Genomic DNA, 27251 nt, shown 5'->3' with positions numbered 1-27251 from the left:
CGGCCTACTTTCAAACTGCTATAACTTATACAAGAAATTATGTGATTCTGAATGATTTTAATATTTTTGTAGATTCCACCAGTTTAATGATCTAGAAGTGAATGCCAATTTAAATGGCATTCAGCTTGACTGACTCCCATTCGGCCTACTTTCAAACTGCTATAACTTATACAAGAAATTATGTGATTCTGAATGATTTTAATATTTTTGTAGATTCCACCAGTTTAATGATCTAGAAGTGAACATCATCAGACATTTCTTGATGATATCAAAATATCAAATGGAAATATATCTGGGCTAAAATGTTATCATAATCATTAAAACAATGAATGCCCTCAAACAGTGAGTAATTTAAATGAACATATATCGTTGTGTCTTGTTTTACAAGAGTTTTGTTTGGCCCAGCCCTTTTTGTCTCAAGAAAAGTACTTATACTCAAGATGCTATTTCAGCCTGCTTGATCACACTACCGTATGACATACAAGTAAAACCGGGGCCTAAATACTACAACAATCGTATCTACACTGCCATTGTGCTATACCATAAATGCTTCTTCTGCATGGAAAATTGTTTTACTTGTGTGGCTCAAACATTTAGGTTATGGAAGACTGCATAAATTTGCCACAAGAGAAGCCTGTAACTTATGACAAGCTATCATACTGTGAATACTAACTGAATGTGGCAGAAATATTCAATCTGTACCTCTTGTAATATACACTTAACATTGCTACCAGATTTTTAGAATTCAATTGCTACCTAATTTTATTTCTGGTGTTTAAAGTTTACCACCAAAAAGGATTTCTATCCCTGAAAAGTCATAAAAACACAGATTATAAATGCAAAAACTAAACACATATTTTAATGTAAAAACCATCATGAACATCATACAAAACATCTTGATTTGTAAAATTAGGGATCCTGAATGACGAGAAAGCTGTTGCCACACTTGAGATCATAAACTGGCTAAAAGTTACTCAAAATGGCTAAAAGATTTTTGATTTGGCTAATGAGTTGGCTAATCATTTTTGGTGACTTAGGGGAGCCCTGTCCTTTGACCTCAAATATACATATTGGTCCATAACTCAGTAACCACAAGTGCTACAACCCTCATGTATGGTATGATGGAACAGCTTATGACGCCACATATTGTACCGCATTAATTATGCACATATCTAATTTTGAACAAGCAAATAGAGCCGGAGGTCGGAATTTTGGTATATTGGGATTAACTTAGCAACTACAATTTTTTTGACAAATGTCATGTGACCTCGGTGACCTTTGAACTCAAATATACATATTTGTCCATAACTCAGGAACCACAAGTGGTACACCCTTGGTATGATGGGACAGCTTATGACGCCACATATTGTACCTCATTAGTTATGTGCATATCTAATTTTGAGCGAGCAAATAGAGCTAGAGGTCTGATTTTTGGTATATAGGGATAATTAGCACTACAATTTTTTTGACAAAATGTCACATGACCTTGATGACCTTTGACCTCAAATATACATATTTGTCCATAACCCAGGAACCACAAGTGTACACCCTTCATATATGGTATGATGGGAGACCTTATGATGCTTCATACTGTACCTCATTAATTATGCATATATCTAATTCTGCATTACGGGAAGGCTCTATTAACTTGGATGGTACCTGAAACCCGAGTTTCCCTTTGTCAACTCGGGTGACAAACAGAAGACTTTAATCTCCAAAGGTGTTAATGTTCCATTGTTGCGTTTATCTTATCCAGCTGGTGCTATGATAGGAACGTCAGGGCTGTAACGACTCACTCAATACCACGGGCACACACATATGCTTGCACATGGAACTATGTTGACAGGAAAAAGTGAACTACCCTCTTTTCAATGCAAGTAATCTAGTTTCTTCTTTAATTTAGGCTCTAAACTAAGTTTTAGAAATATGGTGAAACAAAATATCGTTCTTCGTTCATTTTCATTCAAGTGTCCTATTTTCGGACGCTTCACTTCAGTAACGCGCATTGATCATATATGCAAATGTAATCAGAACAGCATGGAACGTTCTTTCCACGTGTCGAGCTTTTTCATGGCACTGCAAACAACGTAACGTTGGAGTAAGGACTCCAAGAGCTGCGCGTATCCTGTAACATGACATCTCCTATAGAGCGAAATCAATGAATTGCTAGCCGGATCCGTTTGTAAACAGTAGGGCCACTCTTACATATAAGAAAGGAGAAATAGTAGCAGCAGTTGACGAGGCCGGTCGGTGGACGGTAGCTCGAGTAATTGATTGTTCATGTTTGATAAAATCCCAAATTGACGACACCCAACGCTAACCTGTACGACACTGTATGTGTACAACGCACCTGCAGTCGACTAGTCGATTGTGACACAGTAAGCTTACACCAATGCAATATCGGTCGACCTGAAATTTGACACTGTGATCGACGTAGCGTTTCAAAAGTACGAAAAATGAGACCAAGTAATTGTTTTGTTTATCTAAAACCTCCGGCAACCAACAGACAAAGTCCTACTCTTACGCAGAAAATCAAAGTTTTCAAGCGTAGACTTTCCCTTCCGCTTAACCACGGCCCCTCCACAAAACGCGATGTCGATCGACTTGAATATTGACACTATGATCGACCATGGATGGATTGACGTGGCGTTTCAAAAGTATGAGAAAAATGAGACTCAGTTACTTTTGGTCGCTTTACATTTGATCAAAAACCTACCAAACCCATCAGACAAGGCCCTACTCTTACGCAGAAAACCAAAGCTCTCAAGCGTCGACTTTCTCTTCCGCGTTTGACTTTCTTCTCTTTCGCGTTTGAGAGAAACAAACGTCGGCTTTATTCGGAAATGGTCGGCTATTCGTGGGCGTAACGTCAGTCCAATGGTAAGCTACACCCGATGTGAACGTCGGAATAATTCGGGCTGTAGTCGGGAAAGCAAGGTTGACCTCGAGAGCGATTCCCAGTACAGTACACGTTCGCAGATCGCGGTACTACAGGCTGATACTAGATAGCAACAAGTTCACCGCGTAAATTGCTAGACTACATATAGCCACATCGGCACTTCTGAAATGTTATCTCTGGCTTGCAAGACAACAAAAATATCAAAATATTATTATCAAAACCAGAATTTCGGGGCTAGAGAGCGAAACATTGCTGAAAAGTAGCCGGCCAAAATACGGAAGTAGCCGGTCAATTTGGCCGGCATCCTGCTAAAAATGAACACGCTGCAAACAGAGAGGCTTGTTGCGATGGACAAGTAGCCTTTGGCTTTTTGACCGGAAAAATAAGTGAGTGTTCATTGATAATTCAAAGACTGGATCCGTTGACACCAAAGTTTGCTCGTGACTTTCATTGCATTGCATGCACCTTTCCGCAATGCCACTCATTGAGTCTGAACTGAAATTGAAAGAGTACTGTTTTGACGTGCTGATTTTCGCTACCGTACTTTCTTTTATAGGGTTATAAACATTCATACAAAGCAAAAAATCGTCAGTTTGTCTCCTTTCGATCGTACAGAGATATTGTGTGACAGGAAAACTTTAGTTCAAAGGGCAATGATCTTTGTGAACGTACCCTCAACCAGCTTAAATAGCTTTTCGTATGCAAAATCAGCGTACGTTAATTAACTGCTGGTATTGTTTAAACACCATTTTATTGAAAGGGATTCTATAGTACCATTGTTTTTGTAAACTCTTCATGCAATTTTATGAACTAAATGATGACCTCAAAGTAACAGCAAGTGCTGGACGGCACTTTTAACGCTGGTCGGAAATCCTGAGTGCCGGACAGAGCAGAGCCGTCATCAAGTTAAGCGCCGACCGGCGTGGGCCATGCTAAAAGTAGTTCCGGCAGTGCTAATGTTTTGTTTACACTAAAAGATAATCTGTTCGCATATGTTGACATAGAGATTAATCCTCTGATAACCAACTCGGGTTACTCGGGTACGTCTAAGTTAATGGAGCGTTCCCCTTATGTGAGCAAAACCATAGAGCTGGATGTCTGTCATACATATGCACAGAGATTTGTTCTGTGATACGATCCAATAAGGCCGCCATGTGGCCATTTTATTACGATTCTTTCATGTCCTGAACTACAGCTCAGACATGTATTAAGCGAATTTATTCAAAAATATTTTATCACAGACCTAATGAAAAGGACTCTATCCTCTCTGAGGACCTGTAATCAAAGAACCCATTAACAAGTGGGGACTGTGTCATCAACGATGACTTGTTGATGGGGCGTTTTCTGATGAAGTGTTTGTTGATGGGGGTTTGTTGATGGGGTGTTGTTGATGGATGATTTTGATGGGCGTTTGTTGATGAAGTGTTTGTTGATGGTGTGTTTGTTGATGGGGTGTTTGTTGATTGGGTGTTTTTGATGGGGTGTTTATTGATGGGGTGTTTGTTGATGAAGTGTTTGTTGATGGGATGATTGTTTGATGGGGCGTTTGTTGATGAGTGTTTGTTGATGGTGTGTTTGATGATGGGGTGTTTGTTGATGGGGTGTTTTTTGATGGGGTGTTTATTGATTGGGTGTTTGTTGATGGGGTGTTTCTTGATGGGGTGTTTGTTGATGGGGTGTTTGTTGATCGGGTGTTTGTTGATGGGGTGTTTGTTGATGAGGTGTTTGTTGATGGGTGGTTGTTGATGGGGTGTTTGTTGATGGATGTTTGGTGATGGGTGTTTGTTGATGGGGTGTTTGTTGATGAGGTGTTTGTTGATGAAGTGTTTGTTGATGAGGTGTTTGTTGATGAGGATTGTTGATGAGGTGGATGTTTGTTGATGGGGTGTTTGTTGATGGGATGTTTGTTGATGGGGTGTTTTTTTGAGGATGTTTATTGATCGGGTGTTTGTTGATAAAGTGTTTGTTGTTGGGGTGTTTGTTGATGGGATGTTTATTGATCGGGTGTTTGTTGATAAAGTGTTTGTTGTTGGGTGTTTGTTGATGAGGTGTTTGTTGATGAGGTGTTTATTGATCGGGTGTTTGTTGATAAAGTGTTTGTTGTTGGGGTGTTTGTTGATGAGGTGTTTGTTGATGAGGTGTTTGTTGATGGGGTGTTTGTTGATGAGGTGTTTGTTGATGGGGTGTTTGTTGATGAGGTGTTTGTTGATGGGGTGTTTGTTGATGAGGTGTTTGTTGATGGGGTGTTTGTTGATGGGGTGTTTGTTGATGAGGTGTTTGTTGATGGGGTGTTTGTTGATGGGGTGTTTGTTGATGAGGTGTTTGTTGATGGGGTGTTTGTTGATGAGGTGTTTGTTGATGGGGTGTTTGTTGATGGGGTGTTTGTTGATGGGGTGTTTGTTGATGGGGTGTTTGTTGAGGGGGTGTTTGTTGATGAGGTGTTTGTTGATGAGGTGTTTGTTGAAAGGGGTGTTTGTTGATGGGGTGTTTTTCGATGGGGGTGTTATTGATCGGGTGTTTGTTGATAAAGTGTTTGTTGATGAGGTGTTTGTTGATGAGGTGTTTGTTGATGAGGTGTTTGTTGATGGGGTGTTTGTTGATGAGGTGTTGTTGATGAGGTGTTTGTTGATGGGGTGTTGTTGATGAGGTGTTTGTTGATGGGGTGTTTGTTGATGGGGTGTTTGTTGATGGGATGATTGTTGATGGGGTTTGTTGATGAAGTGTTTGTTGATGGTGTGTTTGTTGATGGGTGTTTGTTGATTGGGTGTTTTTTGATGGGGTGTTTATTGATGGGGTGTTTGTTGATGAAGTGTTTGTTGATGGGATGATTGTTGATGGGGCGTTTGTTGATGAAGTGTTTGTTGATGGTGTGTTTGATGATGGGGTGTTTGTTGATGGGGTGTTTTTTGATGGGGTGTTTATTGATTGGGTTTGTTGATGGGGTGTTTCTTGATGGGGTGTTTGTTGATGGGGTGTTTGTTGATCGGGTGTTTGTTGATGGGGTGTTTTGTTGATGAGGTGTTTGTTGATGGGTGGTTGTTGATGGGGTGTTTGTTGATGGGATGTTGTTGATGGGTGTTTGTTGATGGGGGTGTTTGTTGATGAGGTGTTTGTTGATGAAGTGTTTGTTGATGAGGTGTTTGTTGATGAGGAATTTGTTGATGAGGTGGGATGTTTGTTGATGGGGTGTTTGTTGATGGGATGTTTGTTGATGGGGTGTTTTTTTGATGGATGTTTATTGATCGGGTGTTTGTTGATAAAGTGTTTGTTGTTGGGGTGTTTGTTGACTAGGTGTTTGTTGATGGAGTGATTGTTGACGGGGTGTTTGTTGATGGGGGTTTGTTGGTGAGGTGTTTGTTGATGAGGGTGTTTGTTGATGGGGTATTTGTTGATGGGGTGTTTGTTGATGGGGTGTTTGTTGATGGGGTGTTTGTTGATGGGGTGTTTGTTGATGGGGTGTTTGTTGATGAGGTGTTTGTTGATGGGGTGTTTGTTGATGGGGTGTTTGTTGTTGGGGTGTTTGTTGAGGGGGTGTTTGTTGATGGGGTGTTTGTTGGTGGGGTGTTTGTTGAAAGGGGTGTTTGTTGATGGGGTGTTTTCGATGGGGTTTTATTGATCGGGTGTTTGTTATAAAGTGTTTGTTGATGAGGTGTTTGTTGATGAGGTGTTTGTTGATGAGGTGTTTGTTGATGGGGTGTTTGTTGATGAGGTGTTTGTTGATGAGGTGTTTGTTGATGGGGTGTTTGTTGATGAGGTGTTTGTTGATGGGGTGTTTGTTGATGGGGTGTTTGTGATGAGGTGTTTGTTGATGGGGTGTTTGTTGATGGGGTGTTTGTTGATGGGTGTTTGTTGATGAGGTGTTTGTTGATGGGGTGTTTGTGATGAGGTGTTTGTTGATGGGGTGTTTGTTGATGGGTGTTTGTTGATGGGGTGTTTGTTGATGAGGTGTTTGTTGATGGGGTGTTTGTTGATGAGGTGTTTGTTGATGGGGTGTTTGTTGATGGGGTGTTTGTTGATGAGGTGTTTGTTGATGAGGTGTTTGTTGATGGGGTGTTGTTGATGAGGTGTTTGTTGATGGGGTGTTTGTTTATGAGGTGTTTGTTGATGGGGTGTTTGTTGTTAGAGGTGTTTGTTGATGGGGTGTTTGTTGATGGGTGTTTGTTGATAGAGGTTTTTGTTGATGGGGTGTTTGTTGATGAGGTGTTTGTTGATGGGGTGTTTGTTGATTGGGCCTTCTAGGAATTTAGTGTTCTTTGCTTTATTGTTAGAATAGTCTTTGCATTCAAATAGACAGTATATGAGATTACAACTTAGCTTGGTTTATTGAACCATTTGGCCGAGCTGTTTTGTCTGATGCTTCTCCGCTCGGTGACTGGGTAATGTATGCTGTGAGTTCAACCTGATTGAAGACACAGTATTTCAATTTTAAGTGCAAGTGTTTTTTTTCTCAATATCAGGAGATGATGACTCAAATATATGCAAATCTTTTCTTTTACAGTTATCTAGATTTCATCCATGATTCCTCTCAGTTGGGATTATAGAATAGTGTGCATGGTTAAAGTGAGGACATATCACAGCTACCGGTATGGTGTTTGGAAAACAGGTAATGGATAAATTTCACAGTGTGTTTTAACAGTCTTGTTACTGAGGTTTTACAGTCCTTCCATGTCAGTTTTTTAGTACTTTGTGCCCTGTGGGCACAAAGGTACTAATGTGATGACGCGGCCTCTAATGTTGCATACAGTGGGCCGTATGCTGTGGACGCAGGTATCTCAGAAACGCTTCAGTAACTTTTTCTGAAATTTGGTCTGGTGGTCACTTGGGCATGTATCTCAAACGGTCTTTTTTCTTTTTTTGATTGAATCATTTTAAAGTCACTTTTTTAGCTTTTTTCTGAAAACCACTATTTTCAATTTTTCTTCAAAACCACTGATTTGATTATTGTGATATTTGGCATGGGTGTTCGTATAGTTGCAATGCCGTCAGAAATGTTCAAAATTTGGTGATACATGCCTTGTATTATTTTTAAACAATATTTTTATCCATTTTTATTTTATATTTACTTGATTTTGCCTCGCTTTCGTTAAAGCTACCGTCTGCGCATGCGCACAACTCTAGGACAATTCTGAGTTGAAGAATCGAATCGGACGCCATCTTGTGTCTCGGTGTGGGTACATCTTTTACGTCGTGAACGTTTCACTGTGTGTTTCAACATATTCTATAGTTATGAAGTTGACAGTGATGCACTTTTGCGGCTGTCGTGTATTTTTTGGTACGAAAGGCGCCTTTGATCGACTGAAGAATGATGGCCTCCGTAGGCGATAAACACCGGTACCGCAGGCATATCAGTTCTACTGAGGAAGCAATCCACTGGCCCGTATAGGTCAGGGGCTCACTTAGGGAAGAACCACATGATTCCGGGGGGGGGGGTATGGAGGATTTGAGAAAAAAAAATGTCACCAGGTGAAATAAAAGAAGAAAATTAAGCCTGTAAGGCTTGAGAAAAAAAATTCTCATAACAGACAGAAATAAAAAAGGAATTGTCACAATGCAGTTGAAATGAGCAAAATTTTGGAAACTTCATCCTCATGTATTCTTTGCTGGCATGCTGCCATAGGCAGCGCAAATGTTTTTACCACAAGCAATTCTTATGTGTTTTTTTCCCAGCGCTTACGATATAAGCATTCACTACTTTACACCTCAGTGCACTCGATGTTTCCCTTCCCTTTCTGACCCAAGAAATCATATTTCAGGATTTCTGTTGCAATATCTCAATGGTATAGGCAATATCTAGATGGGACTATTTGACTTCTGTGAATTGTGAAAATGTAAAACACAAGACAGGAGTCAATAAACTAGTGTTAAAACCAATACATTATTCTCTCATTATAAATATGTTAGAAAGATTACAAGTTGACAATGAAAAATTGAGAACAACAACAAATATAAAGAAATACAATGTGTGAGCCTTGTTTCTCTGACCACAAAAGATAACATCCCCCCCCCTGAGAACTTAAAAGGAATTGACTATTTTAAAGAAAAGCAGGTATAGTAATGATCACAGTTGATTTGCCAAAAAAGTGTTCTACAATTGAAAGTTGTATATATACTAGACTTTCCATTTTGTTTTCATTTGTTGGAATGTAAAATGAATACATAAAACCATCCTGTGATATGTGAAACAGTGGCTTAAATTTGAAAATTCACTGCTACTCCATTTGAAAAAAAAAAATTGATGCAGGTCTGACAGTAGAAATAAAAAAAATGCTGTCTCTCTGACCAAAAAAAGTTCCCATACCCACTTCCTGCATACCCCCCGAAATCAAATGGGTCACCCCTTAATATGCGCATGCGCATATAACAAGTTAGCATTGTTTTGCCAAGGACTTACGCCATCTTGTTTCTCGCGTCTGGTGCGAATCTTGACGTTTTTTTGGGTTTTTAGCGTGTATTTGATGATGTTTTGTAAATATGGAGTTCACAGTGATGGTACTTTTGTTGCTGTCATGTATTTTTTGGCACGAAACGCTCCTTCGATAGACTGAAGAATGATGGCCTCCGTACTCGGTACTCCCCAGTACCATTGCTTCAGCGAGGCAATCCCACCGGCGGCCCGTACTAATAGCTGGGTGAGAGTGAGGGAACGCTCTGTCCTTCTACCTCCATGTCATAACAAACTAGCGTCGTTTTATGTTGATGTACTGTCCTTTCGACATAGCGATAACTTTTAGTTTTCTGTTGCTTATTTTGGGTAATTTCGACAGTTGTGCATTGATTTTGACATCATTGTTGACTCCGATCGCTATTACATTTACAGTGCTGTGTGTTCCGCTACCCCGCTCACCACCACCACAGCCCTGCAAAGACCCGTACGTAGGGTGAGCGGGGCGATTAGCTGTAGCGGAACACAGCATCGTACGCAGGGATGTTGACCGATTTACTAAGGAAGTACGCGCACTTCAGAATCACGGCATAATCCGACATGGTATAAATTTGGCATGATCATCAGCATGATCCGAGATTGCACTTTAGCAAGGTCACGATAACTAATGTTGTTTGTTTCACTGTCGTTTAATACCTATATTTCCACTAAAAGACCATTAGAATTTCATCCTTGCTACTTTGAAATCGTGCACTGGCATGCATGTAGTTGTCAACATCACTATGCTTGAATGTAGTAGACTCTATACTATGAACATATCGACTGTCACTGCATATTGCATGTGTGGAAGTCACTCCATATCATATCAAAAAATGTAGTATTGCGACGTTTGAGCTGCCAGAAGCCAGAATTTACAGTTTACGAGAAAGTTATCTTACATGTAAAACTCAGTTCTACTGTGAACAAAATGCAAGCTATGTTGTATAACTATCGTGAATAGCATAATATTTTGTACCTATCACCGTGTCAGAAAATCAGAAGGAAACAACCACTCAGACAAACTGTGGTCAGGATGATACTGTCCAATTTTAATATTTGTCTCTCGGCACACACCAGATACTCATGACTGTAAAACAACATTTCCATATAATTGTATATTCAGTTTTTATATTTAATTTGCTTTTCACCATATTGTATGTCCTTCCCTGCACTACATAATTCAAAATTAAATATTGTCTTTGGCCTATACATACTTGAGGGGTAAGCTTATTTAGTCTCACACATTAAAGATGCACTGTTGACCTACAGAGTCCAAACTTTTTATCATTGTATTGTAGATAGGTGTACACTCCAAATACTAAGTACAAGTGTGGTGAGTGTAACAAGCAAATGTTTTTTAGTCAATGGCCCAAATTTATTTTCTATATGATGGACAATAAATACATGTGTAATCAATGCCAACAGTCCAGTTTAAGTAATTTGGTTTAGATTAGCCATTGGCTAAATTTTCTCCCCTTCTGTATTATATAAGTTCACCGTTTCCTGTTTTAGATATTGTTGATCCTATTGAGTCCATCTCTAATTCTTAATTCACTTTCATATCAGGGTTGTTGATACTTAGAATCCACACTTGAACTTATGCTGGAGCAGTAACCAACCAGTTCAAATAACTTTCATTCATGTCCAAACAATTTGACTTTTTGCCAAATTTCACATTTATGGCAAATAATAAACAGTAAGGAGGTACAAAGGACGTCGGTGCCCCCGGGCCCCATGTTTATCTCCTATTAAATTCCTCTGTCATATTTTGCAACAGTAACAATGTGACAATAGGATTCCTCAGTTTAATTTCTGAAGCTACTTAGTGTTACCCAAAAATTCCAGAAGCTACCCTTGAGTTTTGAGAAAAATGGAAAACAAAAACAAAACAAAATTAACCACTTATTCTTGGCATTCCTAACCAGAACAATTACTAGGTTTGAATTGAAATAGATTGGTTAGGGGCTCCAGTAACATCTGTTACCCAGAAAGTAGGACTGTATTAATATACTAATCAGTACCCTTGTATGAGATATAAAATCAAGCTGGACACTGCCCTCAAACAGTCAGTAGCTGTAAATTTTGATGATTTATTCCACTATTTTGATTTGTATATCAGGAGTGAGCTCTTGTTGTACTCCCCATAGCATGGCAGGCCTCGAAGTTTATTTTTTTGCTTACCTGCCCATTGGGCAGGTACTCTGAAAATTTACCAGCCCAACAATTTTTTTACCTGCCCAACCCAAGTTCACAAGTCTTTTAGTTCGGGTCGTCTTTTACGTGTGCTACTATGTAACCATCTGTCAAGTGCTCTAATGGCCACATAGTCATCACTCTCTGGTCCATCCAGTACAATCCTGAGAAGCATATCAAGGGAGGTAATGCTCAAACTACTGCGCCAGTCAGTTTTGACCCGTTTCATTGCTGAAAAACCACTTTCACAGCAGGCTGTAGACATGGGATACAGAAGTACAATTTGTACAAGGTATAGTATGGTTTCATATCCACCATTTCAGGATCAGTAAGAAAGTGTTGCCACAAAGGTAAGTGCCTTAGATGTCTGTGATGTCTGTTTATTTCAAGCTTTACATCCAGCCATTGTGTTTTAGCATCATCTGCACTGAAGTGAGGTACTTGTCTTTCAAGTAGAGGAGTGAAGTGGTTGATGAGTAAATTGATGTTCTCATCACCATAGGTTGCAAGTGCTTGGTTATCTTCTGGCCAGTTGCTTACATCAAAAATTCAGATGCCACCAGGATATTGTCATTTCTCAGGTTTCCAAATCTCTCATCCATGTGGTTGGTCACATTTTCCACTATTCTTGCCTTGGATCGATTGAAGTTAGGTAAGTCAGTGTCTCTCACAGTGAGTTCAATGTCTTTCCACTTTCCTGTGTCACGGACTGTATCAATAAAATCATTGAGCTGATCTGATGGATGGTCTACCATAGTTGTGAGTGAAATTTTCACTCTCTCCGAGGCTGTATTAACCTGGGTAAGTACCAACACATCTTTCTGCATGACTTCACTTAGCATGGCAGTTTTATCCAGGATATCACACAGGAAATGTAGAAACAGTATGAAGCTATAGCTCTGTAACTTCTTCAGTGCATTCTTTGCCCTTCCTTGCATCTCAGCACTGGCTTTTTTCTCCTCCACTGTGTGTTGAAAGTGAATTACAACAATCTTGAAATCTCTCATCAAGACTTTGACAGCTCTGTGCATATGGGAATCCACCTGGTACCCAGGATGTTGACTGGTTTCAGCACGCTCTCCTCCAGTGTCTTGGCAACAGATCTTAGTTCTCTGAGAGCTTAGGGGAGTAGTAATAGTGCTTATATACACCTTGTAACAACTCTTTGGTATCTTGTAACATTGTCTCTTCTTTGATAGCTTTCAACACAACCAACTCGAGACGGTGTGCAACACAATGCATTTCAATTAAATGGGAACATCTCGCTTCAATAAAGCCGCTACTCCATTTATTTACCCAACATCACAGACGCACCATCTGCACCAAATCCAACTAGTTTCATTCTCCATTGTTGACCATTGAATCGTACCGGGGGGTATACCATCCTGAAACCCATTGTCGATGGACTTAAGAATGCCTTCTGCGTTGGAATTTTCCAAAGCTTGAATGCTGGGAAATTTATTCTGTGGCAAACCAGCTTCAATAATGCGTACATACGTCAGCTCATTTTCGCTGGTTGACGTATCGGTTGCTCGTCACACATGGTTGATAAAAGAGTAGACTCACTGACTTTGTTACGCAAGTCTTCTTTCATAGTATCGGCAATGCTTCGATAAATGCTCGGCAAGCATGGTCGTTGAAATATGTCTGTCCGATTTCAGAGTTTTTTCACATGTAGTCGACATAATTTGGCAAACATTGTGAATGGAAGCTCTTCTTTTGCAACGAAGTAGGCAATGTTAAATAGCTTCACCATCTTTTCTCTCATTTTGGCTTCCATATTAGTTATAGTTATGTCCATTGCTGCAGGTCGTTGACGTGCAAATACTGCATCTCTACATCTTATATGAGGGTTACTTCTATGGTGTTCACTCAAAGCCTGTCTTCTGTATCGTGTCGTACCTACAAAGAAAGCCGATGAGTTGTTCGCCAGTGCCGGGAAACTTCTACAGTATTCGCAATACATGACTGCCTCCTCGTCTTTCTCATCTCGCTTTAGCCATTTGAACTCTTTCTCCCATTCATCCCTGTATCCCCGCTTCCGTTTTCGCTCATATTCCTTCCAATACGAAGTCGATTGTGCACCGTCATCGCTTTTCACGGACTTTCCACTTTCTCTTGACGTGCTTGCTACAGCCGTCGATTCACCACATGGCTCCACATTTGTTGCATCACGATCGTTACCTCTGTCGACCGTTGCTGTACTGTCTCCTTCTTTGTCATCGCCTTTTCTTTTCTCACTTTGATTTTCTTGCGGAGTACAAACTCCCTTCGAACTTTTGTATAGCCAAAGTTGAAAAGACTCATGTTTATTCTATGAGGTGAAGCGAGGCACGTACGGGAAAGTCACATGTGCAGCAGCGACGATGTATGCAAATTTATGGTAGCTATATTTAGACATCACGTACGCTGTGTACGTGGGAAAGGTCAGGTCACCAAATATGTACTGCCCTAAATGCGGAAGTCGCTTGATGACAACGCGATCGCGTCAAACATTCTTTTACTTTGAAACAGTCCGTGTTTTGAACTTAGGGCAAAGGCATTGTTATTGTTTTATTTCCTGAATGTGGACAATTCTGTCAGAGAAAACATGACAATGAAATACACCTGCCCAGCGCAATTTTTACCGGCCCTGGGCCGCTGGGCCGGCGTAAACTTCGAGGCCTGCATGGTGAAACACCTGCTACAGCGTGTTGATGCAGTGTATGTACATATAAGATACACTGCTATTGTTTCCATTTGAATTCTGCTCCAGACCAGAACTCACCTGTCAACAATAACAATGCAGTCTAGATGCTGTGGGGAGTAGAGCAAGTAATTTTTGTTGACATTAAAACAAAAAACACTACTTTAACAAAAACCATGGAGTCAATCAATGCAAACGATCAAAATAACTAGGGAATAATCGTACTCTCATTCTATGACCAAAATTCAAAAATAAAAAAAAAACACCTCTCCATTTTCAGCAAACATGAGTTTAATGAGAAATCAAGGCCTGTGTGCTAGCTTTTATTTCACTTTTGGCACCATTGCCCTCTGTCAGCACACAAGACTACTGCTTTCATCAGAATCTATAGCTTTTATATTTGTGTACATGCAGAATCATTTAGCCTGTCAGTAGAATAGCACCCTCTGCGGTCCAGCATGCATTTTCTACCATCCACTAGCTGTTCTGGTCACAGGCTTTGCAGCTTAAAATGTGTTTATGTAGTATGTACATTAATTACCTTTGCCAGAGAATCAAGCTATCAGCGTTAGGAGAATACATATTAGTGCATGTGTTATTGTGAATGAAATTATACTAAAAGAAACCAATTGGTCAGAAAAATTGAATCAAGGATTGCATCAGTATTTTCCCTATTTACCAGCTTCATGTTGGATCATCAAAATTCAAATGTCAAAATACTTAGAGTACTGTCAAACACAACACTGTTGAAAACTCTCTTACTATAGGGCTAAATAAATGAAAATCGATGCATTTATGTGTGTCTAAGCAAGAAAAATCAGAAGTATGTTTTCATTTATCATAGGGCATCTTGAAGACCGTTTTGTAAAAATATGTGCTTCATGTCATGCTTCATGTCAGTGAATTCTGTGTCTTTCTGTTCATTGATAGGGATATTTCAAAAGTCAATGTATATGTGGTATATGGTGTGCTTCACTACTAATGTTTTACGCTGTCAGCAAAATTGAGCTGCAGCAAGGTTGTAGATATTTACAGACTGCAATTAAACATAGTGTAGCATCATTAGATGTTCTAATGAAGTTTAATGTATATTTTCAGCCACATGATGGAGCCATGCACTCTACCATTGACAGTGACACTGAAGTTTAACCCAGGAATGGAATAGACAGGACTAGAAGATGAACTGCAGTGCAAAAAATCATCAATTACTCCAAGACACCATAGCAACACAGGGAGCAACTTTTATTTGCATTCACACACCCCGCAAGATGCCGAAGGAACATCACTATATCTGATTGTGAAATGGTCTACATCATTTATGCCAAAAATGACCAACAGATAGAATACGAAACATGGAAAAACTAATCATAAAATGCCAATTTTTTTCAAAATATCAAAAATGTACAGAGCATGATAATTGGCATGTAGCCAACATGATGACTAGTACAGCCACACTCTATCCTGATTCAATCTTCAGCTTGCTAACGTAATGAGATTGATTGGTTGCATTATAAAGTACGTACATCTATTTGTGGACACAGTTATGAGTGTTCAGAACCCCATTGTCAATGCACTATAGGGAAAAAGTGCGTGACTAGAGCGAGAAACTGACACTTTCTCGCAATCGGTGAGAATCTCTTCTTATTCTCACCGCTGTCGGTAAGAAAATTTTAATCTCCACTGGAGATTGGTGAGAAATGCACACCTTGGCGAGAATCAAGTGAGAGAATAAATTCTCACCGGTGAGAATGGAAATTCTCACTAAGTACAGCGAGAATTGAAATTCACTGGCGAGAATCATCAAGACTCGCAGTTCATTGGCAAGAATCATAAAGACTCCGAACGGCGAGTCTTGATGATTCTCGCCAGTTAATTTCAATTCTCGCTGTACTTAGTGTGAATTTCCATTCTCACCGGTGAGAATTAGTTCTCACACTTGATTCTCGCCAAGGAGTGCAGTTCTCACCAATATCCAGTGGAGATTAAAATTTTCTCACCGACAGCAGTGAGAATAAGAACAGATTCTCACCGATTGCGAGAAGGCGTCAGTTTCTCACTCTAGTCACGCACTTTTTCCCTATAGTGATGGGGGAGCTTTATTGAAAGAAAGTGTTCATAACATTGAACTAGTCAAATTTTGATTTTAAAGGACTTATTGTTTGGTTGTCATAATTTGATTATTTATTTCCTGGCTATGTCTTTTTGGATACTCATCTCTGTTGTTATAACTGAGAAAACATACCAATATTGGTTAAGCTAGCGCACCTTTAATCAACTATGAATGATTTTTCGAAGACAACAGTCTTCATCTGATGACGACTGTTGTCTTAAACTTATTGAGAAAACCTAGCCTCTCTTCCTAGAATTTCAAATTCAAGGCTTACCCCAAAGTGGCGTCGTCTTGTACAATCCATGTAATAATGGGGGGAATTCTTTACTTATCATAAAATCTTGAATGTTTTCGTATTTGAATGCATCAATCAAACCTTATCAGATGGATTTTTATTCTAACAGTTGATGACTTGGTTGTCGATATTGATTGTGCAAAATTGTGATAAAATATGACATTAATTAGGGGGAAACATCTGGCTGGTTTACTGTTTCAAATCCCAGGGAATAATAAAAACATCTCAATTTCACAGAAAAATCCCTTTTGATGTAAATGGCAGGAAATTTGATGTAGAGGATGGAAAACTTGCACAGTTTTCTAATGTTCTGCTCACTGACATGCTTTTTAAAGCAGACAAGGGTCATAAACTGTAATTGAGAGGCTCCATATGTTTGCACAGATTTTGTGTTGAATTTAATCAATGATTAGATATTTAATGATTCTGTACTACCATGGTACAGACATGCATTGGACTTGTTGCTGACTGAACAGCGCCCTCTGTAGGCTAATCAATTTTAGATGCATGTTGTTCCTTGTGTCTATTCATAAAAGAGCAATAAACATAACATCCTGTCATTACTTTATTTTTTTAGCCAAATTAAAATTTATGAAACATCTCCTTAGTCTTTGTATTGAATCTACAAACATATAACGAGAAACAAGAAACATAGCCAAATGGTGTCCAATGTTGCCACAATGTCCATGTGTATTTGTAGTTGAGTATGTGAGTATGTGTACTGTGTATGCATTTTGTTCCTATCATAACTCAAAATCTATTTCTCAGAATGTCACGGAATTTGATACATAGAAGAATCATAAAAAGATCTACACCTTGTGATCATTTGCATAATTAGTAAATGTGCACAGTAGGCTATATCGAGAGAATGATTCAACCACTTTTGATATAACATTGCAGGCACTCAGGCTGTTTTGTGGTCTCACTGTTCAAGAGGTTAGTGGGCGTGTTTTACAGATACAAACTTCATTTACATATTTAACAAATTATTGTACATTATTGCATTGATCAGAATCCAGTGCACTGAATTTAAGAAGACCTGTGAATTGTGTTATCATACTTCGGTCTAATTATACTACAGATTTAAACCAAAGTGTATTGAATATCTAATATGCAAATGAGCAAAACAGATGAGTAAACAATACAAACCTATAAAGTAATCAATGGCCTGAGTACTTTCACTATCGCTATATCAAAACATTCCTTTTTCAAAACTTTCTGTGTGTAGTGAAAAGAGAAAATTTATGTATTTCTCCTAAATATTTGTTGTATCTATATGCTTTATTGAAATGTGTGGTTTTTCCCATCAGTACTTTGCTTACCAAGGTGCCAAAAAGACAAATAAGATATCCGAACAGATAAAAAATTTGGTACTGATAGCGGTAAAATGGGACATTTGAAGACGAGATTCCACCTGACAGACAGGTTGACTGCTTGGCATTTTTCATGATTCTTCTCCAGGAATTGCAATGCTGCTGAACCAGGAAATGGAAAGTGTAAAGCATTTTGACAGAAATCTTCTTTCAATCATGAAAGGATGTGTTCTCTGTCTTGCTAGCATATACACTGGCAAAAAAGCAGGAATATTAGGAATGCTGACAAATATACGGTGTGACACTGGGAATCATCATCAGTTCTGAAGATGGAATAACTCAGATTTAATACAAGTTCTGTAGTTTTAGCAAGTGACTGAAAATTATGGCTCTTTACTTGCCTACATTGTAATCTTAAAATAAACACCCTCCAACCAAACCAGAGACACAGTAATCTTGTTGAATTGCCAGATGAATGTAAACACAGTTTGCACCTGGCTTTATTACGGGACAGGGTGTTGTTCCATGGGATTGGATGGTTGTAGGAAGTTTACTGTTGACAATGCGTTACTTTATGTTCAGAGGCTGCCTGTAAGCTATGAACGGCTTTTCTGGGAATACTTCTTGGAGTAGTGTGTCCTCTCGTATGATGGGATGGAGTTCATTGACTGTTGTGTTCAATTTCTTCAGCTGTGTGCTGTAAGTTACAACCAGTGATGATAATATAATATCTGATGGAGAAAAGGCCACCTACACCTATAAACTAGCTGAATTTGTACTCCATCTCAACTACTTTTGAATTCAATATTCCTTTTATCTGCAGACATTTATATTTAGGTGTATTGGACTTAAAAGAAAGTTAGGTCTGTGAATCTGGTCATATTGCAAGTTTGAAATCACTTTGATAATGTTGATCTCGTGCCAAAATATGCGGAATGTGACTATGCTAGGTGGATGTTCAATTCTCATCCGCTGTCTGTTAATAATTGCAGTTATATCCATCAGTAATCCATAACACTAGGTCAAAGTTCGTAATACACTCTTCCCCTCTACTGTTTATGGTTATACACAAAACAGCACAGTAAAGCACCGGTACACACAACAAAGTCAAATTTATGAAAGCAAGATATATGGACCTCTGTTCATCTTTATATCTTCTTCTTTTCAGACACGGCTAATTCCATTGCTTTGAAAGTTAGAGCAGTGTTCTCACCAGAAAAAAAAATATTGTTGGACATGTTGTCCCGCTGACCAAAATAACCAGATATGAACTGAATGGCCTCGCGTGCACATTTTGTAAAGTACTTCTTGGGGTATTGGCTTTTATGAGAAGGAAAATGTGTCAATAGATGACAAAATGTGTTCCCGAATTTCTCAAAATCATCTGTGCCGCGCCGTGTAGCAGCAAAATGAGTTCGTGACCTTTGAAGTACGCGTTTCAAAAAATAAATACCCATGGGAACCTGCTCACCACGCCACGCAACTCATGTACAGCTGACTATGGTGCACTTGTCAGGCGATGGTCGATGATTGTGGTTATTGCCTATATTGTCAAGTTCAATGCCTAATTTACGGAAACACGAACTCTGTCTAGTGTATTCGAAGCTCTGCGTACAGGTTGTGCACACGGCCTCTACCACGTGGTGTCCTGTGGACAGTGTGGTACAAGCCGTCGGCGTACCGCCGGGAAACGCAGACCTATTGTACGCAGGAGCTAGCCTACTGCTGCTGATTTAACATCAATGCCAACATGGAAATCTCATGAAAAATTTGTCATTGATGGTTCTGTAGCTAATACAATCTTGAAAAGCAACTTAAAAGACACAGACTGTCAATACGTCGCCATAATATTATGCTGATCTCAGCGGAACCATGCCGGAATATAAAATCGCTGACACACACACAAGATTGAAAAGTGTCACTCTACATCTCATTCTCAGAGAAAAATGCATTGATCAACCCGATAATCTAGCTTTGGTTCGCTATGTCCAGAGTAACCCACACGATTCTTAAAGTCAAACGTCGACACGACGACATCAACAGTCAAAACTCAAGATTAGCGATCAGCGCGGCCGAGTGACTGAATTCAGAATCAGTTTTTTTTTTTTTTTTTTTTTTTGAAAAAGATAAATTTATTTCAACATAGTCACAAATAAAACAAATCTACATAACAGTGAATGCATTAAAATTACAATGCGTCTTGTCTGAAAAAACAAATAATTAGCTGTTTGATAACAAAGATCATCATATGAATGCATTCAGGATGCATTCTTCTCCTTCCAGTCTTACAAGGCTTGAAAACTTTGTGATAAAATCCTCAGTTTTGTTCATCATCTTATAAATGAAATACAATGTATTCATCCATGAGGAGAGATAACATTTCAATTGCATGACATAGGATTGAAGGGAAACTTTAATCCATCAAGAGTAACCGAATTTCGAATATTCCAAACTGTATATTTTACAAAGGAAGTAATACAGTAAATAATGTCAGATGTTGCATTATTATCATTTCGATTCCTGCAATTGCTAATCTTTTGATATTGATGTTATTATCAAAGTTGTGGTTTCTGACAAAGAAAGAAATACATTTCTGCCAGATTTCTTTAACATATTTACACTCAAATAAGATGTGTTCCAGTGTTTCTTCTTGGCCACAAATATGGCATTTCCCATCACTTAAATTGAAAGTTTTGGCCAAGCTTCCTGTGACTAGGCCTCGATGGAAAATCTTCCAATTTAAATCATTTACTGAATTGCTGACAATTTCTGTTGAATTAAGACGGCTGAATAGAGTAGCTTTGTAACTGTCAGTAAGACTTAGATTCTCAGCCCATTTTTGACCAATCTGACCTGAATTCAGAAATCACTTTGTGTAAAATGTTTTAGTATAGCGCCCTCAAACATACTTATTTAGCCTCCCCATAGACTTATACAGGCCACAATTTTCTTTTACTCATAACTTGATAAATTCGCAAAGCACAACCACCAAAAACTAATCAGTTCTTGCAAATTTGAAGAACAAATTGTGTGCGAAATGTGATCGGAATCTGCCAAGCCGTTTTTGAGATATCGTGCTAACAGACAGACAGACACACACACAGAAACGCCTAACCATAACCTCGCTGCGCGCATGCGCACGCGAGGTAAAAACGGGACAACAGATAATTTTGGTGAGACAAGATAAATATGTTTAAAGAGTCAAATTGCAAATACGAACCTTATTCTATGCATGGGAAAAATAAAGGACTCAACAAATCATTCATCTTCTAACAACTGTGTTATAAACACTCAGTAAGCACAACTGTTGGACATTTTGTTCTTTCAAATGTGAATGTGCACTGATAAAGTTGAATTTGGGGCCCTCTACCATAATGGTTGCTAAAGTGTCAGCCGTTCAGCACCAAGTCGATTTGTGTCGTAAGTTTTTATATTGTTTTCCACACTTAATCTCCTTTCACAGTCGGCAGAATGAACAGGCAAAGTCAGTGCTGTGGCAACTATAGTAATCATAATATGAAACATATCCCTATACATTTGTGGAACTAATCATCTCATTTTGACGTGTAATTTCGGCTTCGCCAGCCAAAGCTACAAATTTTGCTAATTGATAGAATTATAGACGTAAAAAAAGAAATCCATGTTGACCGTGTCTCCACGCTAGCCTGGAATAATATACTTATCACATGCACAAGCCAAGAATTATGTTTGCAAAATAAGATGTATTCATCAACAACTTACTTTTTGGAATAATGTCATCAATATGCAGTGGGCAAGTTGTCAATCATTTCAGTCGTAGGTCGCGTGAGCGAGGAACAAGGCGCTGGTATACTGAGCAAATGCCTGATGATCTCAAACAACAACTTCCACGAAGTTATACACGGTTTCAAACGTAGGAAAGACCTACAAATTTATTTCAGATAAAGTTGCATTCTTTTTCGAGAACAAAAATCGAATGAATCTCAATGGCGCGAACACTGTTATAACGTCGCAGCCGACCATACCCTTGTTGCAATGCTTACGGAACACACGGTATAACGGAGCCGTCATTATTAACGGCCTGGCGGGTCGGAGGAGTGAGGGGGGTTTCACTCAAAATATTGAAAACATCAAGGGGGTTGCTCAAAATATGAGAGGCGGAGGGGGGGGGGGGTTTACTCAATTTTATTACGGAAAATCTTAAGGATGTACGATCGGAAAAGTAAATGTAATGTCAATTTTTTCAAATGGGATTTTTGAATACCTACATATGTGAATAGTCCAAAACTGGGAAAAAACATGGGGTCACCGCGCTTGTTTTTTTACAAAATGACATTAAAAATTCACGGTTTTTCACAAAATCACTAAAAATCAATAAAACAGGTCATCATTTTCATATTTATATCATGATTGCATTTTTCACGTTTACACTGTAAAAGAATAAAGAAATTATAAATCTAAGCTACTTTGAAGATTTTACTTACATTAAAATTGAGTTAAAAAGTCATCATAGTTATTTTTTAACCAAAATTGCAACAAATATGCCCCAAATTTTAGGAATGGGAGAGGGTAATTTATTAATTATTGATAGTTTCTACTAATGTCAATTTTCTCAAACTTTGCCAAATAATAGCATTTTTTGTGAATTTTTCAAAACCACATTTTGTTTAGTAGGTCACCGAGCTCGATTTTTCACAATTTTGCAAAAACTATCTAGGATTTACAGGTTCTGGCGATAAACCATGCTCTCCCGGGTTCGTCGCACGAGGGCGCTCTTCAAATGCCGCTGACCTGCCGTGGCTACCCGCAGTGGCCCTGACCAGGCATGGTCATGATTTAAGCCTACCATTAAACTTTAATGAGAGGGAAATGACAGAACAAAGCAAAGACTTTTAGGTTCTTCTACTTTTAGAGTCTATATATTAATACAGCATAAAAAAAATCACGTAATATTTATTGCCGTAACGCTTATCGGTGGGGATTAGGTTGACTTCGCTGCAGGCTAAGTAAGTTTTCACACACTACGTGGAGCCAGGAGCCGAGGCCGTGAACTTGGCGTTTCTCCAATACACGATGACAATCGTAAAGGCAAGCCCGCAACTGACACAAGTGTCAAGATTTTCCGCAAGTTCACTAAAATCGACTATGCGACGGCCATTCTTCCATTCTCCGGTAGGTCTACTAGAGACACTATCATTGGAATTATAACCACGAATAGCAAATCAGACGTCACACTTCTGATTTACGCTGTACAGGCTACGGTCATGTTGCATTTTTTTTCTCTCTTTGCTGAATTCTCATACCTTCCAGCATGTTTTGAGGGCACGCTAAACATTTTCTCGGCGCGATTTTCCTTTTCCTGCAGACGACATTTTGTACAACGCAAAAACGTCGGAACGTCACTATGCGCGCGTGGTTACTATGGATACATTTCTGCGCGGAAATCGGCGCAGTACGCTTATATTTTTCCGATCGTACATCCTTAATGACTTCAGTGCAATAAGCATTTTGACATTTAGCCATACCATATTCAGGCTTTTCATTAAAAGCTGGGGGAAATGACACACGAAGGTCAGAGATTCTCCATTCTGGCAATATTCTTTGGTTATTATGTATGCCCCACAGCGGCCATCTTGTATTGAACCACAAGTGCCTGGGGTATACATAAAATATGCACAACGTTGACCACACAGCGGCCATTGTGTATGGAATCACAAGTGACTGTGGTCAGTACGCCCTCTGGCGGGTATTGCTTTCAGATTGACTCGGTTTCAGCCAAGAAGTGTTACTCGCTTCCATCATTTACGTCTATGGTGAGAAGTACTGGCTAGCTCCTAGAAAGTTTATAATTCCAAATGCGCGTCACTATTGATTGACTTCTATAACACTTATTCAAATCATGCTGGAATTAGTAAATTTATATTTTCAATTTACCGTGCTTTGGTCAAAAAAATCATCTCCCGCAAAACAGTTTGTCCGATTGGTTTCAAATTTTGTATGCAGGTTGCAAAAGTTGACGTAGGTATGGTTTGTTAAAACCGTTGGGAAATGTATACATTGTATTGGGGAGGGACTTCGAGATACTAATTAAAAAATCTTTGATACCCTTGTTTGACTGCTCTGAAACTTGGTCTTGGGGTTTCTTGAATTGATTTACGTGAGATGTTCAAATCATGCACTTTGGTATTATTAGTGAGTGATCGAGCCAAGGGGTCAGCAACGTGAAACATTATCTAGGTGGCCAAGTATGTATCACTCTCGCCTTATTTGTCCCTCCATTCATTCTACCAACATGATAACCTGACTTCTGTGATTTCCACACTTCTTGAGTATACATTGATTTTACCGTGAACTTGGCGATGACTCTGGCGCCTGTGGTTATACTATTTTACAATAATAACTGAACATTGATTAGATAAATCAAAATGTGTTGCACTCAGTTGCTACCCAAGTGTGAAACTTAAAAATAGCAGTCGATTTGTTGAAAACAGTATGTTTGTTTACATTTAGGCGATACCGAAGGATTCAACGTGCGCGCGATTGCTAAGGCTGGCAGGCTCCAAATGCGCGCTATTGCAAGTGAAAATCGTTACTGTTTACATAGTTTTCTAGGTACTGTCGCCTTTTGATATTGTGAAATCTTTTAAAAGCTTTAAAGTCAGCAAATTTCTCCATCTGTTGAAATGAATTTCGGCAAAATTGTAGACACCGCCAAGATACATAAGGCTAAGGGACTGGTCAGTTTCTTCAGCCTTGGGGGGGGGGTGGATTCATGGGGGGGGTCACCCTGTTTTTTGACTTTGGTGATAGGGGGGTCACCGTGTTTTTGAAATGCCCAATAGGGGGGGTCAGTGTGTTTTTGAATTTTGAAACAGGCTCATCATTGCCTAAAATGCTAGTGTCAGCCACAAATTTCATCATTCATTTGTATTTTTCGGCGCGCCCTTCGGGCGCATAACTTTAATAATCAGTCATATTTTTCAGCACGCCCAACTTTAACATATCAAGCATACATACATCAGAGATATCTGTATGTTCAATATTTTTCAGCGTGCTCTTCAAGCTCATTACTTTAATACTAGTATATCAGACATTTTTCAGCATGCCCTTCAGGTGCATGACTTTAATATACAAGGCATATATATCAGAGATATCAGGATGTTTCATATTTTTCGGCGCGCCCTTTGGGCGCAATACTTCAATAAATCAGAGATATCTTGATGTTTGCTGAGTGAAAGTGTACCATTATGAAATCTGCATTTCATATGAAAAGGATGACAAATTCCTGATACTTTTCTGTTCTCTCTATGAGAATTCAGTATGAGAAAGCAACATGCACAAATATTTCACAATATATATTTGATACAGTGACTTAATTTAGGGACAGAAAAATGACAAGATATCTTTCCTTCTCATTGATGCAATTATTTTCCTATGTGTCACAGGTTTTCTGTAGAAAGATGCTTTTTTATGAACAAAATAACAGTTAAAAAGGCAGTTTTTGTCATTATTAGCTGTGCTTTTATGGTTTCAATGTTACAAGAGAAGGTCCTCTCAGACACTGTACACATCAGATTTGGCTAAAAAAGCTCTCTATGGCTCCTCAGGAGATTTATTGGATGGTTGGCAAGTCTTAACACCCATCAAAGTTTTTGATTCACTGCTTTTTCCTCTTTGATATTAATGATTGACATCCATTTCTGTACAACAGTTCAGGACATCTGGTTAAGCATAGAAAGTGTGAAATACATTCACAGCTCATTCAAAATACAGCTCATTCAAAATGTACTGTATTCAAACTTTAAGATTGACACTTTGAAATTCCTATCTTACAACTGACATGTCAACAATTTCATTAAAACATAGAATGACTATTTATAATATGAATATATGTAAAATGTAAAATATAATATATATACGTATATAGATATATGTATATACCAGTATAATATATATATATATATATATATATATATATATATATATATATATATATATTATATATATATATATAATTTATGTCCACCTTTTGTTTTACCTATGTCGGCGCCGGGGGGGGGGGGTCACCCTGTTTTTGAAATTTGGAATAGGGGGGGGTCACCCTGTTTTCAAAAATTGGAATAGGGGGGGTCAGCCACTTTTTGACGTCGGCAAAAAATATTCCACCGCCCCCCCCCCCCAGGCCGAAGAAACTGACCAGTCCCTAAGCATGCAGTTTTAGAAAATTCTCAATAATTTATGTGCTAGGGCAAGAATAGGATCAAAAATTGTACGAAACTACAAAATAGATACTTGCCGTTTCAAAAATAGTGTTTGTTTCACTGCCAATCTATGCCCGGGACTGTGAGGGAGTATGTCAAGTATCACTCTGTAAAATTTCAGGGGAGGTTGAGCAAATTTGGAGTAGCTGAACCTTTTCAAAAACATGCTGTGCTAATCTGCATATCTATGACGTCACGCATTTATGACCAACACACATGCGTATGCTCGAATTTGGTGCCATTGTTTTGCATCTTCAGGTCAATAATTGCACAAAAAGTCATTTTTTCGTGGATTTAACAAGTTTTCTTTAGCAACCATTGCCCATATACTTGAATCCTTCGGTATCGCCTTAAAAGTTGTAGGAACAGTTTTGGTAAAATCTGCACAAATTAATGCCATGTAAAACACTTGTGGCTTTTGTAATTCTTACATCAGAATGAGTTTCTTCATTCAAGAGAAAATTGACAGGATGAGTATGAGGTTATCACGGATAATCTCTGATGTATTATGAAGACAGTATTGAAAAATATATGAGTATACTATCTAGCATATTTACGCCTCCTTCTAACATGATTGTACACTAACCTTTCATTATCCGGTCGTGAGATAATCTCATCTTCTCAAGTTCTTCAACCTTTCCTTTAGTGATATATTTCATCGATAACACATCGTAGGTCAGCATCTTCGTTCGTTGTTTCAATTTTTCCCCGTCTTCTTGGAGGACCAACTTGTCAGATTGTTGCATTCTTCTTTTCAGCGTCACCCACTCATCCATACAGGCTTTCTCACTTTCGCTGAAGGTTTGACTGTCCCTGGAGACTGTCGACTGCATCTTGTCCTTGGTTACTGTCTTCACTTCGATCTGCTTCCTGTGGACACTGATGTTTTGCTCTTTTGTCTGCGTCTCAGCTTCCATATTCATTATGCTTACCAGCTCAACGTCACACAAATCTTCCGGAGATTTGGCACCTTCTGAAGATACAGGACTGTTTATATCTGATCAAAGAGAATTTGTAAGCAGAAAAGAATCTACAACAATTCTACGAGTGGTTCGTAAAGATTGAATGACAATGATCAAAATAATGTATTTTCT

General features: G+C 38.8%; 1 protein-coding gene across 1 annotated transcript in view; it reads right to left on the bottom strand.

The window, feature by feature from the left end:
- Window positions 1–27251, bottom strand: part of LOC139127435 (uncharacterized) — a 56482-nt gene that overhangs the window by 23596 nt on the left and 5635 nt on the right. Inside the window, exon 8 of the mRNA XM_070693361.1 lies at window positions 26744–27154. Within this exon, the coding sequence (XP_070549462.1) occupies window positions 26744–27154 (411 nt within the window). The remainder of the gene's footprint in view (window positions 1–26743; window positions 27155–27251) is intronic.

The sequence above is a fragment of the Ptychodera flava genome, unplaced genomic scaffold (assembly GCF_041260155.1).
Source record: "Ptychodera flava strain L36383 unplaced genomic scaffold, AS_Pfla_20210202 Scaffold_31__1_contigs__length_3010019_pilon, whole genome shotgun sequence".
Lineage (NCBI taxonomy): Eukaryota > Metazoa > Hemichordata > Enteropneusta > Ptychoderidae > Ptychodera > Ptychodera flava.
This window is presented reverse-complemented; position numbering and strand designations above follow the sequence as displayed.